Raw genomic sequence first — 12,737 nt, 5'->3', positions numbered from 1 at the left:
TGGGGACACCCGATCTTCCACCTCTGAGATCCCTGGGGTTGATGCAAAAGCCAAGGGCAGCCCAGGGGGACCACACCGGAATGGTGGGGTGAGAACGGGGCAGAGCAGACCTCAACATGGAAGCCCACGGACCCCAATCAGTGGACCTCAGGGGGCTCTTCCCCAATCCTAGGAGCCGTGAGGGTGTCCCTGATGTGATGGGGTGGGTGGCAGTGAGAGAGGAGTGACCCCCCTGTGTTTTTCTGAGATTGTTCTAAGAGGAGGCTGGAGATGACAGGGGTAGGAGAGGCCCCAGCGTCCAGGTCTGGGGGGGGCGGTCACTGAATTTGGCTGGTGGCCCCAGGGTCCAGGTCTGGGGGGAGGTCACTGAATTTGGCTGGTAGCCCCAGCATCCAGGTCTGGGGGAGGGTCACTGAATTTGGCTGGTGGCCCCAGGGTCCAGGTCTGGGGGGAGGGTCCCTGAATTTGGCTGGTGGCCCCAGCGTCCAGGTCTGGGGGAGGGTCACTGAATTTGGCTGGTGGCCCCAGGGTCCAGGTCTGGGGGGCGGTCACTGAATTTGGCTGGTAGCCCCAGCATCCAGGTCTGGGGGAGGGTCACTGAATTTGGCTGGTGGCCCCAGGGTCCAGGTCTGGGGGGAGGGTCCCTGAATTTGGCTGGTAGCCCCAGCGTCCAGGTCTGGGGGGAGGGTCCCTGAATTTGGCTGGTGGCCCCAGCGTCCAGGTCTGGGGGGAGGGTCCCTGAATTTGGCTGGTGGCCCCAGAGTCCAGGTCTGGGGGGAGGGTCCCTGAATTTGGCTGGTGGCCCCAGAGTCCAGGTCTGGGGGGAGGGTCCCTGAATTTGGCTGGTGGCCCCAGCGTCCAGGTCTGGGGGGAGGGTCCCTGAATTTGGCTGGAGGCCCCAGCGTCCAGGTCTGGGGGGGGAGGTCACTGAATTTGGCTGCTGGCCCCAGCGTCCAGGTCTGGGGGGGAGGGTCCCTGAATTTGGCTGGAGGCCCCAGCGTCCAGGTCTGGGGGGGGTCACTGAATTTGGCTGGAGGCCCCAGCGTCCAGGTCTGGGGGGGAGGTCACTGAATTTGGCTGGAGGCCCCAGAGTCCAGGTCTGGGGGGGGGTCACTGAATTTGGCTGCTGGCTTTTGTGGATCTTCTTCCAGGTCACTGGGCTGGAGACACGCCCCTTCCAGCTCACAGTGGAGAAGCTCGAGATGGCGCTGGAAGGAGCTAATTCTGAGGTCTGGGGATCAAATTAAACCCAAGGCTGGAAGGCGGGGGGGCCTGAGCAGGGCATGGACCCCCTTCCTGTGGCTGATCTCCTGGGAGTAGTGGTGGCACTACGTGATGGGGACGGGGGGTAGGGTGGTAGCATGGAACCGTTCTGGGGGTCAAGCGGGAGCCTGCCCATGGAGGGCTTCCTGCTAGAGAAAGACTCTGAGACTCTCAGTGTACAGAGAATCAACTAGAGAGCTTGATTAAAAATACTACCCCCCCGGGCTTCCCTGGTGGTGCAGTGGTTGAGAGTCCGCCTGCCCATGCAGGGGCCACGGGTTCGTGCCCCGGTCCGGGAAGATCCCACATGCCGCGGAGCGGCTGGGCCTGTGAGCCATGGCCGCTGGGCCTGCGCGTCCGGAGCCTGTGCTCCGCAACGGGAGAGGCCACAGCAGTAAGAGGCCCGCATACCGCAAAAAAAAAAAAAAAAAAAACCTACTACCCCTCACTTCTCCCGATTCTGACTCAGCAGGTCAAGCATGGAGCTTAGAAGTCTGTGGTTCAGCAGTCTCTCTGGTGATTTGGGGAGGTGGTCCCCCTCACTCTGAGGGGATCTGAGGCCTCCCGAAGAAAGGCATAGACCAGCAGCCCTCCAGTGGTTCCTGTCCAGTCCACTTTTCAGAAATCTGTCAATCTGTTTTTTTTTTTTTAACCTTGGTCATAAAATCCATATATGCCCACTGTGGGAATTTTAAAAGTACAAACCGCCACCCATAATCCTACCAACAAAGGCAACTCCTACTGGCGTTTGGGCATATTTCTCTCTGAGCTTTGTTCTCTGCATTTGTTCTCTTTTATAGCTGATACGATGCTGCAGATATAATTCTTTGCCCTTATTCGTTTCGTGTTGGGTGGTGAACACATTTCCCTGGGATCTGGCCCAGTGGGACCGTGGGGCCTTGGGGAGGAGCTGAGGGTCTCCTGTCCCACTGATGGTTTCAGGGTGTGAAGGTCAAAGGCCTCATCCTCATCAACCCCCAGAACCCTCTGGGTGATGTCTATTCCCCAGGAGAGCTGCAGGAGTACCTGAAATTCGCCAAGAGGTGAGGCACCCCACGCTCACCCCGTAAAGCGTGTGACGGATCAGGGTTCTGATGTGAGCTTTGGTTCAGGTCCTGTTACCCCCTTTACCCCACTGTGGGTTTCTACCTGCTTTGGCCCTTTCTGGCAGTGGAGTCAGGGGGTAGGGGTTGGTGGGATGCTACTTCTCTCTTCCTTTTTATAACAGCAGCTGCTATTATTGCCCGCTCTAGGGGACCCGCCCCCTGCTAAGCACCCTACATGCTCCAGCTCACGTAATCCTCCCAACGACCCTATTAGGTACAGATACTGTCATTATCCCATTGACTGCAGCTTAGAGTGAGGGGTGGAGCCAGCCGTGAATCTGGGTCCGCCTGTACGTAACTGTCTTGCACTTAACTGTGGCTGGAGGTGCCCGAGGGCTCCGCCTCCCCCGTCCCCCCACATTGCTTCAGAATCCCCACTGTCATCTGCCTTGTGTGTGCACGGCTTCTTGTTTGTTTGAAAGAAATAGACAAAAGAAGGGTGTTCCTGGAAAAAACAAGTTTGGTAACCCTGGGCTAGACCATGGTCCTTCTGGATTTCTGATTCACTGCCATCCCACCCTGGGGGATGCATTTGGTCTACCAGCCAATCTCTCTCCTCCCCCCGACCTGCCCTCCAGGCATGAGCTGCACGTGATGGTGGATGAGGTCTACATGCTGTCTGTGTTTGAGGAGTCGGTTGGGTACCACAGTGTCCTGAGCCTGGAAAGGTGAGCTGACTCTGCCAGTCCCGTGCCCCTCCGCCCACCCAGGACAGTTCCCCTTCCTCCCAGCTAATCCTACTGTCCTCAGGTCCCCTAACGAGAAGAAGGGAGGCTGGGCCAATCGGTGGTTTTCAGATTGTTCTGTGGTGGTTCTGAAAGCTCCAAGGAGTGGTCTTAGGATTCCTTGAGGGAAGGCTGGGAGGGTGGGAAATGGGCCTCCTCTGCCGTTTCCCTCATCTCCAGAGTGGCTCCATTTTCACTCATTCACTCATTCATTCAGCAGATACTTCTGGGGCCCCCTGCATGTGCCAGGCCCTTCCAGCTATCGGAGCTTTTTCATTAGATGTAGTTTGAGTCAAGAATGTGTGGCCAGAACACCTTTGGAAACAGTTGGATCGGATCATCTGTAAAATCTGCCCGTCTGGCATTTGGGGATTCTGACAGTTCCTGATACTCGTCGAGATCTTCCAGCCCTGCTGAGTCCTTTTGTTACTGGAAGGGGGACCCCTTCCAGGACCCGAGAGTGGGCTCTTGTCTAACACTCCGAAATGAATTGTCTGAGGAGACACGCGTACTGACAAAGCAAGAGACTTTGTTGGGAAGGGGCACCTGGGTGGAGAGCAGGAGGGTAAGGGAACCCTGGGGAACTGCTCTGCCACGTGGCTCGCAGTCTCAGGTTTTAAGGTAATGGGGTTAGCTTTCCAGGTTGTCTCTGGTCCATCATCTTGCTTGTGCCCATACTTGATCCAATTCAAGGCCCTTCCTGGCGGTGCGCACATCTCTCAGGATGGTTTCCCGTGTGAGGGTTTCTGGGAGATTGGTAGAACATATTATGGGCTGGCGTTTCCTCCCTCCTTTTGGCCCCTCCTAAAGTCTTCCGGCTGGCGGTAGCTTGTCAGCTCCATATTCCTTAGCAGGACCTCTTGTTGTGACATAACTCGTGCAAGTGGTGATTATCCTGCCTGGCCAGGGTGGGTGGTTTCAGCCAGTGGTTCCCGAACGCTTTCCTTTGCTCTTCTCAGGCAGTCCTCGCAAAGCTCTGCCAGGTGGATGGCACATAGGTTGTTCCTCCCCTTTGCTTATGGATTAGGAGAGTGAGACTCAGGGAAATAGGGATTTGTCACTTCCTGTGGGCCAGACACTCTGCTGTGCTGGAGATACATCAGTGAACAAGAAAGATATAGACCCTCCTTATGTGGAACTTGTCTTTCTAGCTGGAAAAAAAAAATCAAAAAAAACCCCAAAACTTTTAGCAACTAGATGCACAGCTAATCATTTGATTATTGAAAAGCAGACGTCTGGAGAGCCAGCAGAGGATCTGCTTGGGGTACCCAATTGGCCTGGTGTACTGGGAGGGGGTCAGAGAAGGTCCACTTGAGGAAGTGATGCTTGAACTATGCTCTACATCAGCGGCTGGCAAATATTTTTGGATCAGATGGCAAATATGTTAAGCTTTACAGGTCGTATGGTCACTCACTCAGCTCTGCCATTGTAGCATAAAATCAGCCATGGGGGCTTCCCTGGTGGCGCAGTGGTTGAGAGTGCCTGCCGATGCAGGGGACGCGGGTTCGTGCCCCGGTCCGGGAAGATCCCACATGCCGCGGAGCGGCTGTGCCCATGAGCCATGGCCGCTGGGCCTGCGCGTCCAGAGCCTGTGCTCCGCAACGGGAGAGGCCACAACAGTGAGAGGGCCCCGTACCGCCAAAAAAAAAAATCAGCCATGGGCCGTACGCAGGTGGGAGAGCGTGGTTGTGCCCCCTTAGAGGTTCATTTACAAGAACAGGCAGGAGGCTGTAGCTGGCTGACCCCTGCTCTAAAGGATGTGTAGGAATTGGTGATTCAAGAGATGAAACGAGACTCATCTGTCTCCTCATTTGTTCAACCAAACATGTGAACTCCGACGGGTCTGCGTTGCCTCTGTTCCCACCCTGTGCTCTCCGCAGGCTGCCTGACCCCCAGAGGACCCACGTGATGTGGGCGACCAGCAAGGTGGGTTCCTGGCTGGCCTTGGGGGTGTCAGGGGGAGGTGAGAGGGCAGAGAGGTGGGTGGAACCGGCTTCCTCTGGGAGGGATGTCTGCCTCCCACGGTGCCTTTCTCCTTCAGGACTTCGGGATGTCTGGGCTCCGCTTTGGCACGCTGTACACAGAAAACCAGGACGTGGCCACTGCGGTATCCTCCCTCTGCCGCTATCACGGCCTCAGTGGCTTGGTCCAGTATCAGATGGCACAGCTGCTCCGGGACCGTGGTGACTGCCTGGGCCTGGCCACCTGAGGATGGGGGAGGGTTGTAGTCAGACTGGGACTGGCCAGGGGTCATGGGTGCTTCTCCCATGAGATGAATTTAGGGTGGTGTTTGAGAGTGCCAGCTCTGAGCCCAAACCACGTTCATATCCTACTCGGTCACGTCCCGGCTATGTGGTCTATTCCTTCACCTCCCTGAGCCTCAGTTTCCTCTTCTGCAAAACAGGGATCATAATGGTACCTGTCTTGTAGGGTTGGTGTAATTTGTCATTCAATTAGAATAGCACCTGGCATACAATAGGCACTTAATATGAACTCATTATTATTAGCTGTGAGCACTTGAAAAAGAGCAGAAGCTACTAAAGGAAGATTGTTATAATGAAAGTGTCTCTTTCTGTGCAGGTCTATTCTGTTCCTGGGTTCAGATAGTGAGTTTAGATAGCAAAGGTTACCTGTAATTGCCACCATTCATTGAGCCCTGCGAGATGCTCTCAATCTCATTTGTCCCTCCCCAGAATCCTAGGAAGCAGGTGTTTCTGCATTTTCCCCATTATTTTATAGATGAGGAAAATCAGGACCGGGTAGTACACACCTGCTACAATAGCTAAATTTAAAAAGATCGTGATAGTATCATGTGTTCCTGAGGATGTAGAGCAGCTGGAACTCACACTGCCAGTGGGAATGTTAAGGTGGAGCAGCCACTTTGGAAAACAACTGAGCAGTTGATTATAAAATTCAACACACACTTACCAAATGGCCCAGAAATCCTACTCCTAGATATTTGCCCTTATGGTCACACAAAAACCTCTCCATGAATGTTTATAGCTGCTTTATTCATAATCACCCCAACCTGGAAACAACCCAAATGTCCTTCCACAAATGAATGGAGAAACAGACTGTGGTTCACCCTCACACTGGAATACTACACGGCAATAAAAGCCATGAGGACACAGACCCATCTCAGAGGCATTGTGCTGAGTGAAGGAAACCAGTCCCAAAAGATTACGTTACTGTATGATTCTACTTACGTGACACTCTGGAAAAGGCAAAACTACAGTGATGGAGAACAGACCAGCGATTGCAGGGAAGGGGGTGTTGTGACTTCAAACAGATAGCACAAGGGTGTTCTTCGGGGTGAGGGAACCGTTCAGTATCCTGCCTGTCATGGGGGTTACACAAATCTATGCATGTGTTAAAATTCATCGAACTGGACACTGAAAACAAAGGTCAGTTAAAACAATGGGGATCAAGGAGGTGAAGTTGCCCAAGGCCTCACGCCTAGTCAGTGGCCACACTGTGATCTGAGCTTCCACCTGGGTGACTCGGAAGTGTCACTATGTAAGTGGGTACACCTCTGGTGAGGGTCTGAGTCCTGAGGGACTTTGTGTCTGGGCTCCTGAGAACGTCATGCAGGCCCTGGAGCCCTCAGGGCCAAGGATCTGGATTTAAGGTGCTTTTCACTGAATATTCCCGTTGCCCCCAATCAACCAGCTGCAGGAGGGGCTCACCCAGCTTTGGCAGCTCATGGCCTTTTTCTTTTCAGCATTTAGACTCTCAGGCCAGAGCGGAGGGTTGATGGCGAGGTTGATCTTCTGGCTTCTCTCTCACCCAAACAGACTGGATCAACCAAGTGTACCTGCCGGAAAACCACGCCCGGCTCAAGGCTGCTCACACCTATGTCTCGGAAGAGCTCCGGGCCCTGGGGATCCCCTTCGTGAGCCGTGGGGCCGGCTTCTTCATCTGGGTCGACTTGAGGAAGGTAATGCAGGTGGAAATGCAGGTGGTGGGGGCAGTGTTAAAGCTGCCCCCAGCAGGCAAGGGCAGGGGGTCTCATTCTGCATCCTGAGCGCCTCTCACCCTCCCAGTACCTGCCCGCGGCCACCTTTGAGGAGGAGATGCTGCTCTGGCGCCGCCTTTTGGATAACAAGGTGCTGCTGTCCTTTGGCCAAGCCTTCGGGTGCAAAGAGCCTGGCTGGTTCCGCTTGGTTTTCTCTGACAAGACCCACCGGCTTCACCTGGGTAAGCGGTCCACCTCCTAACTGCGTCCTTCATTCTGCCCTCCCTCTTCTGGCCTCACCTGTGGCCCCAGCAGCCAGAGCTTGCTCGTCCCCACCCACCCAGCATCTGTGCTGACCCTCACTTCCCCTTCTCACATCCCAGGGATGCAGAGGGTCCGGCGGGTGCTTGAGGGCAAATCCCAGGTGGCAGAAGACGCCCCTTCCTGCTAGACCTAGGAGCCGAGTGGTCCGCACAGGTGAGCTGGTCGCTGTCTTGTGGCCACAGGGCCTGGCAGCCCCTGTGAAGACTGATGGTGGATGAGCCGTTTGCCAGGCAGATACCCTTCTTGGCCTTGCCCTTGAAGAAGAACTGCTCCTTGATCTCCCGGTGGCAGCGAGACACGCCTTAAGTCGTGGTCCATTCCCCTCCCCGGCTATTAAACAAAACCGGGAGAAAAACTGGAAGCCTCTGCTGTGAGTCATTTATGGAACAGGGGGAGTCGTGACTGCTCCTCCCCACAGCCCTCAGCCCCCCAGGACATGAAAACAAACTACCTGTACCCGCTTTTGTTGCTGCCTGCATTCTTCTGTCTTTGTTGCCAGGGAAACTAGTCAAAGGAGCAACACACGTTAAGAGAGTGTTTGCCCCCAAAAGAAAAAAGAGTGATGATTTCTACAAGGAGAAAGGAGTTAATTCTGTATGTTCAGATTACTCTCCCTGCACATAGGATGTGTGGGCCTACAGCACACCTGGGACCTGAGACCTGGGACATGGGACCAGCCCCCGCGTGGGCCGAGGTGAACGGGTCCCCGGCGGGAGTCAGGAGGGGCGACTCTATCTCCGGGATACTCTTCTTCCTGGGAAGGAGCTGCCTTTACTGCTGGTCTCGAACCAGAGCGACCTAGCCGTGACTGTGCTGGGAGATGATGGGGCCCTGAACGGAGGCTGCAATGGGGACAAGCTCTGACCCAGGCTGGCCTTTCCACCTTAAGCACCAAAGGGCCGCTCACCCCTTCCCCAGGGGTGCTTTAGTTCAGAGCTCCAAGGAGCTTTCTGAACCAGCCTTAAAGCTGTGGGCTGAGGACCCTTCTCAGGTGCCGACACTCCTGTTTGGAAAAGCTATCTTCCTCTGTTCTTCTGTTTAGAGCATGTTGGTGAAGTCAGCATTTACTTTCTATAAACCATGCTCTGTGGCTTAGGATTTGTCTTCCTCTTTCTGCCTTTCACTCATTCCTCCTTCCTCCCTGTCTTTTCTTGAATACCTTGTACGTGCCGGACACTGTGCTAGGTAATTTACATGCATCGTTTCTAACTCTAACCACCGTGGGAAGCTGGCATTATTAGCCCTCATTTTAGAGATGAGGAAACTGAGTCTCAAACAGATGAAATGATGTTTCTGAAGTTACATTGCTAAAAAGTAGCAGGGCCAGGATTCAAGTTCAGGTTGGTTTGGTTCACAATCTTTCCACTCCGCCAAACCACAGTCCCAAAGGATTCTTTGACTTTTCCAGTCCTGAGAACCAGGCTTCATGCTGTCATCGTTTCACCTTTCATTATTTTTCAACATCGTTGGCTAAGTAGCACTCGTTTCTACTCCCACTTCCAGGATACGTTGATGCCAGGATTTGCTGTACTGGGATGCCTGCCACTTTTCCGGAGGTCAGAACAGAATGGCCACGTTGACGGCCCTACACATCCTCTCCAGAGACCTCTGTTGTGATGCTGCCACTGTTGTTGAGGGTCCCCTGTGAAGGACCCACGTGATGAATTCCATTTAGAATTTTCAGAAGGATGACTCCTAGCTCTCCCTTAGAGGGAATCCAAGCAGGTTTCCTAGCAGAGGCTGACTAAACTAGGAATCTGGATCTGAACTGAGCTCATTGGTTTGAGTAGAGCTGGCTTGTGCTCTGCTGAATGGCTGTGTTCCATATGTCTCCCTTTCTGGAGCATGGACTGGACATATCCTACACCCACCTCACATCTTCTCTGATCACCTTTCTGCTCTGCCAGTTACTACAGCCATCAGATTTTGTGTTCTCTCCTTCTCTTTTCCTCTGTGTGGCTTCATTTTCAGACATGCTCCATTCAGATGGTGGCAAGATGGCTTCCAGGCAGCTCCAGGTTACATGGTCCTTGTAGCAGACACCTACAGGGTATTAGCAAGATAGACACCCTTTCTTCCTCAGCATTCATTTCTCTCCTGCCATAGGAGGCCGGCAGGCCTTACCTCAATCATCTGCCCATCCAGGGGAACCCAGGTTCTACTCATCTGTCCACTCTGCCATCCTTAGTGGGTTGGCTTTTCCCCTTCAAGCTTATTTCCTCATTGTCTCAATATGGCTACAGAAGCTCCAAACATCACCTCCTCACCAACCACTTCCAGACACAGAAAAGAGAGTATGTTTTTCTGTTGCCTCCTTTTCATTTTATTTCATTCATTTAAAAAATATTTGTTTAAGCCTCAGATTTGTAGGAGTTCTTTGTATGTCTGGAAATGAGTATTTATTTTGCCAGATACTCTTCATTTATTAACATTCACTTTATCATTTTCTTTATTCTCCTCCTGAACATGGAAATGACCTTAGAACACTTAACTCTCGCTCCTTTATTTTCATCTCCTGCCATATTGTTGACTAGTATTTTAGTTAATGCCTCTTTGTTGTTGTTGTTTTTTTCTTCCTCTGGAAATTGTGCTTTGAAAAGTCATGACAACCCCAGTTTGGTCGAAGACCTGGTCAAATAGAACCTCCAGTTCTGATGTGAACATTTCTAACAACATTTCTAAGGCTTCAAGACTCTCAACAGGATATTTAATGTTTGACACCATGTTTTCTCAGACTCCATCACCCTAAGTCAAAATTTAGGGCATTGTTTTCCCATAAAGAGTCTGAAAAAGAGTTCAAAAGAAACTGAGAATAGTAGTTGCCTATGGGGTAGGGAAACTGGGAGGATGGGAAACAAGGACAGGAGTGAGAATTTTTACTCTTTCTTTCACTTGTTTGGTTCTCCTGGGTTTGTTTTAATGCTTTTTGTTTTTAAAACCACATGAAAGCTGTATACAGTAAAAAAAGAAATAAACTTAAAAATTCTATTTAGGGAAAGTACCTAGGAGAGTTACAGATACCATCTAGGTCTAGTACTGGTCTCATGTCTTTTGAGCTTCTGCTAAAACACTGCATTCAATTAATTTTTAAAAACTGAAGTAAAGTTTACCTACAGTGAATTGGGCAGATCTTAACTGTAAGATTCAATGTCCTTGACATATATATATATACATCTGTGTAACTAATATCCTATCACCGTCATGATGTGGAACAGTTCTATTACTGCAGAAAGTTCCTTCAAGCTCTTATGTAAGTCTCCCAATCTCCTACGGCAGCCACCACTCTGATTTCTAGCTCCATGCATAAAGTTTCCCAAAGGGATCATATAGCTGTTCACTTTTGTGTCTGGGTTATTTTGCTCAGCTTCATGTTTTAGGGTTCATTTACATTTACATGTATCAGTACTACATTCTTTTCTCTCTATGTGGTAATATCCCCTTTTCACTCCTAATAGTGGTAACTTTTGCTCTCTCTACTTTTGTTTTGTCATGAACAGTCTTGTACTGGTTTTATCAATTTTACTAGTTTTTCACAATGAACTATTACTTTTGTTAATTCTATTGTATTTTTGTTTTCTAATTTGTTAATTTCTTTTCTTTAGGTGTTTATATGAGTACATGGGACCTATAATTTTTGTATAAAGGGAAAATCATTATTTTTTGCTCCTTTCTTCTGCCATTACTTTTCCCCCCATCACCTGCCAAAGCTACTGTTATTCCCTAATTTAAAGAAAAAGTACAAAATATGTGCATCATACTGTACATACATTTTATCTCATAAGAAAAAAGGAACTGCAAAATATTGATCTCTAGTTAATGATATGCATTCAATAAAATATTCAGATGTAACTGCTGATATCTGCAACTTATTTTGAAATGTAGCAAAAAAAATGATGGATCAGCAAATGGATAGACAGACATGTGACAATACTGTAAAATATTAATTGCATAATATAGACAGTAGATATATGGGTATTTGCTGCAAAATTCTTTCCATTTTTTTTTTTTTGTTTCTTTTTATCTTTCACCCCCTTCACCCATTTCTTCCACCTCTGGCAACTACCATTCTCTTCTCTGTGTCTATAAGCCAGGTTTTTTGTGTGTTTGTTTTGTTTTTTAGATTCCACATATAAGAAAGATCATATGGTGTTTGTATTTCTCTTATTTCACTTAGCAGAATGCCCTCGAGGTCCACCCATGTTGTCACAAATGGCAGGATTCCCTTCTTTTCGTGGCTGAATAATATTCCATTCATCTGTCTATAGAGACTTAGGTTGTTTCCATATCTTGACTAGTGTGAATAATGCCGCAGTGAACATGGGGGTGATGCCTAGTTTTTAATCTCCAAATTTGTTGTTTTTATTTTTATAGTTTTATACAGCCAGTATTTGTTTTGATTTACCTATGAGTGTATCCATTTCATTACTTCTTTACTTCATCTCAGTACTTTCTTCTGGTTTTAATATTCTTTTTCCTGAAATACATCTCTTAAGAAATTCTGTTAGGGTTTACTGATGGTAAATTCTTTCTATCAGTGTTTGTCTGAAAATGTGTTTCTTTCGTATTCTTGAAGGATGGTTTCACTAGGTCTACAACTGAAATTGACTGCTAGCTTCTTTTGGCACTTTTACCAGTATCTTATGACTTCTGTTTTTTGTTTTTGTTGAGAAGCCCACTGTTAGTCTTATTGTCCATCCATTACAGGTGATCATCTCTGTCCAATAATGGAAGATTCTTAGTGACTGTACCCTTGGAAACTGCTTCTACTGCATTCTCTCTGTTCCCTGTTTCTGGATACATCCTGGGTTTTCTTCCTTTATTCTCCCTCTCTTTCAACCTCCCTGTCCTATATTCCATCTCCTTGTTTTTTCTTGAATCTGCATTCTGGGTAATTTATTCAGATCTATATCTCAGTGTATTAATTGTATCTAATCTGTGGTTTAACTTATGCATTGAATTTTTAATCTCAATTTTTATATTTAGTACTTTTTCAATCTCTTCCGTCTTCGGGGAAAAACCATCTTGTTTCTTTCTAATATTTACAGTTCCATCTTTTAAGTCTTTGAGCACCATAAACTTACTTATTTTATATCTATTTCTCATTATCCGGTTATCTGTAGTTTCTGCAGGTTAAATTTCTGCTGTTTGTAGTTTCTGCTGACTGGTTTATTCTTCATGCGCTTTGTAATTCCAGATTGTGAGTTTTATGTTTGTCAGAATCCTGGGCAGTTTGCCTTGAGGGCATGACCCTTCAGAGGGGATTTATGTTTCCTTTGCTTCAAGTTACTCTTTAGGTGGGGAACTTCCTGGACCATGCTGGCAGTATCCATTCAAATCCCACCTTGTTGTGAAGCTTGAAATTAA

At 49.3% G+C, this 12,737-nt stretch overlaps 1 protein-coding gene across 12 annotated transcripts in view; it reads left to right on the top strand.

Annotated features, from left to right (window-relative positions):
• LOC137230270 (alpha-ketoglutarate-dependent dioxygenase alkB homolog 3) overlaps window positions 1-12,737 on the top strand; it is a 180,903-nt gene that overhangs the window by 154,720 nt on the left and 13,446 nt on the right. For 5 of the 12 annotated variants that reach the window (XM_067749325.1, XM_067749334.1, XM_067749333.1 and 2 more), the window contains 8 exons: window positions 1,152-1,229; window positions 2,206-2,306; window positions 2,948-3,037; window positions 4,975-5,020; window positions 5,136-5,277; window positions 6,889-7,031; window positions 7,138-7,291; window positions 7,433-11,222. In XM_067749325.1, the coding sequence (XP_067605426.1) occupies window positions 1,152-1,229; window positions 2,206-2,306; window positions 2,948-3,037; window positions 4,975-5,020; window positions 5,136-5,277; window positions 6,889-7,031; window positions 7,138-7,291; window positions 7,433-7,500 (822 nt within the window). In that variant the 3' untranslated portion in view covers window positions 7,501-11,222. Of the gene's footprint in view, window positions 1-1,151; window positions 1,230-2,205; window positions 2,307-2,947; window positions 3,038-3,311; window positions 4,712-4,974; window positions 5,021-5,135; window positions 5,278-6,888; window positions 7,032-7,137; window positions 7,292-7,432; window positions 11,223-12,737 lie in introns of those variants that run through there. The other 7 variants (XM_067749327.1, XM_067749329.1, XM_067749326.1 and 4 more) reach the window with 6 other exon arrangements.

Source organism: Pseudorca crassidens, chromosome 9 (assembly GCF_039906515.1).
Source record: "Pseudorca crassidens isolate mPseCra1 chromosome 9, mPseCra1.hap1, whole genome shotgun sequence".
Classification (NCBI taxonomy): Eukaryota; Metazoa; Chordata; class Mammalia; order Artiodactyla; family Delphinidae; genus Pseudorca; species Pseudorca crassidens.
This window is presented reverse-complemented; position numbering and strand designations above follow the sequence as displayed.